Source organism: Monopterus albus, unplaced genomic scaffold (genome assembly GCF_001952655.1).
Source record: "Monopterus albus unplaced genomic scaffold, M_albus_1.0 scaffold356.1, whole genome shotgun sequence".
Lineage (NCBI taxonomy): Eukaryota > Metazoa > Chordata > Actinopteri > Synbranchiformes > Synbranchidae > Monopterus > Monopterus albus.
This window is the reverse complement of record NW_018128236.1, coordinates 189,799-192,942: the sequence shown is the minus strand read 5'-3', so window position 1 is coordinate 192,942 and position 3,144 is coordinate 189,799. Positions and strand designations below refer to the sequence as shown.

Genomic DNA, 3,144 nt, shown 5'->3' with positions numbered 1-3,144 from the left:
AAGAGAGTCGCACCACCCAAAGTGGGATGGATGCCATCTCTACTAATCAGACCAGGTTTTCCCCAAAATGTTTTCCAGTTGTCTATGAAGCCCACGTTATTTTCTAGTTAAATGGAGATAATGTTTGGGGTATCTTGGTGGTTTTAAGACTGGTTTTCTATTAAGTCTTTGAAAGTGTAGCTATTATAAACTTGTTCATAAACGTATCAATATACATTTGTGTATTAATATCAGATAAGTTATATGTGGGTCACTTTCTCCATCAGTTTTCTGTGGGCCTTACACAGGCAACAACACGGGATTGGTGCTCACTAACCGTGTGAAAGTCTAACAGTCTTAAGTGTACGGATGGAGAAACTCAATATATAGAGATGGATTGATGAGGCACCAAAGTTTTCCAGCAAAAAAATGGCTTCAAGTGACTTTGAATTCAATCAAGTGGCCAAAAGTTACCACAGGACGTTATGAACAATGAATGTATTTTGTAAAGCTGTCACTGATTGTGCACCCATGGGAAGGAAGAAATGGTTAATTTTAAAGGTGAGGGGCAGGTCCACTGGTTCTTGTTCAGTCCAGTATGTAGGAACATTGTGAAAAGTCAGTGACATTTCTGTCAGCAACCCCACCATAAATATACACACACATTCTTTTGATACCACCAAAGGCTCAGACTGTGAGTAAGACAAGCATCATTTTTATGACTCGTCCATTTGAAATATAGTCAGACTAAAGGTTAAGTATAATTTATTGTAATTCTGAAGTTGTACAATTCTTTTTGTGTACAAAGTAGAGCACTAGTGATATATGATAATGACAAAAGCAATGGATAGCTTTTTATCAGAGAAGAATAAAAGAATAAAGAAAAGGTTAAACATAATCTACAGTATATATTCTACCTATGAATATATACCTATGCATCATTTGTGATTGTCATCACAATTTTCTCCAAAATGTGGGATGTTTAAAGGCTTCCTTATTTTTCTTTATCCTTTTTAGTTTAATTCTGAGTAAAACTAATTATGGTTTGTGTATATGAAATTTCCCCATTAAACATAAAAGCTATCTAAGTTTTACTAAAGTCATTTGTAGAAACAAGACCATTTCTTCTTTTATATCAAGCCAGAACTGAGTTTCAATATCGCTCTTCAGTAAAGCAATAGATGATGTCGCGGTGGGTTTGTCCAGTTTTTCTAGTCAATAATCAGATGTTTCTTCCAATAAGGAGAGTTTTTTCTCCCCACTGTCACCACGTGATGCTCAAGGGGAGTTTATTGGGTTTTTCTCAATAATAATAATAACAAGGCCTAGACTTTACTGTGTAAAGTGTCCTGAGATGATTTTTGCTGTGATTTGGTGCTATACAAATAAAATTGTATTGAAAATTGATATAGTGATATCACACATTTGATACAAGCCTCGACACAAAGGTTCACTTTAGTGCTTGACAGTGTTCAGCCTGGCATCGCTAGTACTGGATGAAGAAATGGAAAAATGTGACCTGCATATCTGCTGTGGTTTATATGTTCCACCCAAGTCTCAGCACCATCCTCAGTCAGGAAAGCTGCATATGATCAAAAAATGACTTCTAACTAATATACATGTTTTTACACCTTTCACCTTCAGTGAGCGATTCAGTCACACAAAGTGCAGCCATATCAGGCTGTTTCTGTTTTCAATAAAAGGTCAGTGTTCACAAGTAAAGCCACTAAATTGTTCATAGTGTTTGTGTAACTGTGTAATCTGTCTACAGACTGACTACTGGATGCACAGTATCAGCAGCATGTCTTCCTTTCCTGAACTTGTTATCCAGGCCTTTGACTTCACATAAAGTTCCAGTCTAGCTCTGGTTGTAAACCCTGACAGGGACGCAGTCGCCTACTAGCGAGGCGACCAGTCAACCCGCCTCCAGGCAGCGGCTCAGTCAATCACAGGACAGGGACCACACAGCTTCATTTGCATGGGGCCTGTATAAGAGGAGTAGTTCGCAACAGTCTCGTAGCGTTTATTGCTGAAAACTAGAAGCTTAAATAATGCCTGAGCCAGCGAAGTCTGCCCCAAAGAAGGGCTCTAAGAAGGCTGTCACCAAAGCTGCCGCTAAGGGCGGCAAGAAGAAGAGAAGGAGCAGGAAGGAAAGCTACGCAATCTACGTGTACAAAGTACTGAAACAGGTCCATCCCGATACCGGAATCTCATCTAAGGCTATGAGCATCATGAATTCTTTCGTCAACGACATCTTTGAACGCATTGCTGGGGAAGCTTCCCGCCTGGCGCACTACAACAAGCGCTCCACTATCACTTCCAGGGAGATCCAGACTGCTGTGCGCCTTTTGCTGCCTGGTGAGCTGGCCAAACACGCTGTGTCTGAGGGCACCAAGGCTGTGACCAAATACACCAGCTCCAAGTAAACGGCTAAGCTGTTTACATCAAACCAACGGCTCTTTTAAGAGCCAAGCACCTCTTCTGAAGAGCAAGTTACTCAAACTGAGTCTTATATGTAACCTCATGTATGGATTACTAAGTGTTATATGGTAGATGTACATGGAAACAAGATTTATTACTGCCTGTTCTAGTTTTTTTTCTTTTCTTCCCCCAGTTTGTTTAGCTATATGCTGAATAATGTATTGAAGGCTCAAAATTCTAGTGTGGAATTTTATATAGATGGTACCAGCTCCCAGTAATTGACCAGAGTTCAATGTTAAGATTATTTCTCTGGTAAAATTTTGAGGTGTACAAACTAGTGATGGGAAGTTCGGCTCTTTTCTCAGATTCGGCTCTTTTGGCTCGGCTCTGTTAAAAGAGCCGGCTCTTGTGGCTCCCAAGCGACTCTTAATTTATTATCACTCTGCGCCTTATATTTCAGCCTAATTTAGCAATTATAAATGGTTTGCGTGTTTCTAAGCATTTGTTTATTCGGTGTTTTCATAAAAGCCTTATTTTTATCCAGTTTTCTATTTCAAAAAATAGACAGTCACTACTGTTTAACATTTTAATCATTATCAGTAACACAGCACACCACTTTGTCATCTACTTGCCACTCTTTAGCCACTCCTACTAGCTCCTCTGCCAGGTTTTCTGCTGTGTCTCTCCGAAAACTCAAAACAGTCAAGAAGGCAGGATGTCACCTTAAAGTTTTCAATAAAGTGA

At 39.5% G+C, this 3,144-nt stretch overlaps 1 protein-coding gene across 1 annotated transcript; it reads left to right on the top strand.

The window, feature by feature from the left end:
• Positions 1-2,016: 2,016 nt before the first annotated feature.
• On the top strand, positions 2,017-2,454 carry LOC109974999 (histone H2B). Its single transcript, XM_020625505.1, has one exon. The coding sequence runs from the start codon at positions 2,031-2,033 to the stop codon at positions 2,403-2,405; it is 375 nt and encodes a 124-aa protein (XP_020481161.1). The 5' UTR covers positions 2,017-2,030; the 3' UTR covers positions 2,406-2,454.
• The last annotated feature ends 690 nt before the right edge of the window (positions 2,455-3,144 follow it).

Excerpts from the sequence above, each read along its gene's own strand:
- LOC109974999 (XM_020625505.1), top strand. The coding sequence starts at position 2,031 with ATGCCTGAGCCAGCGAAGTCTGCCCCAAAGAAGGGCTCTAAGAAGGCT.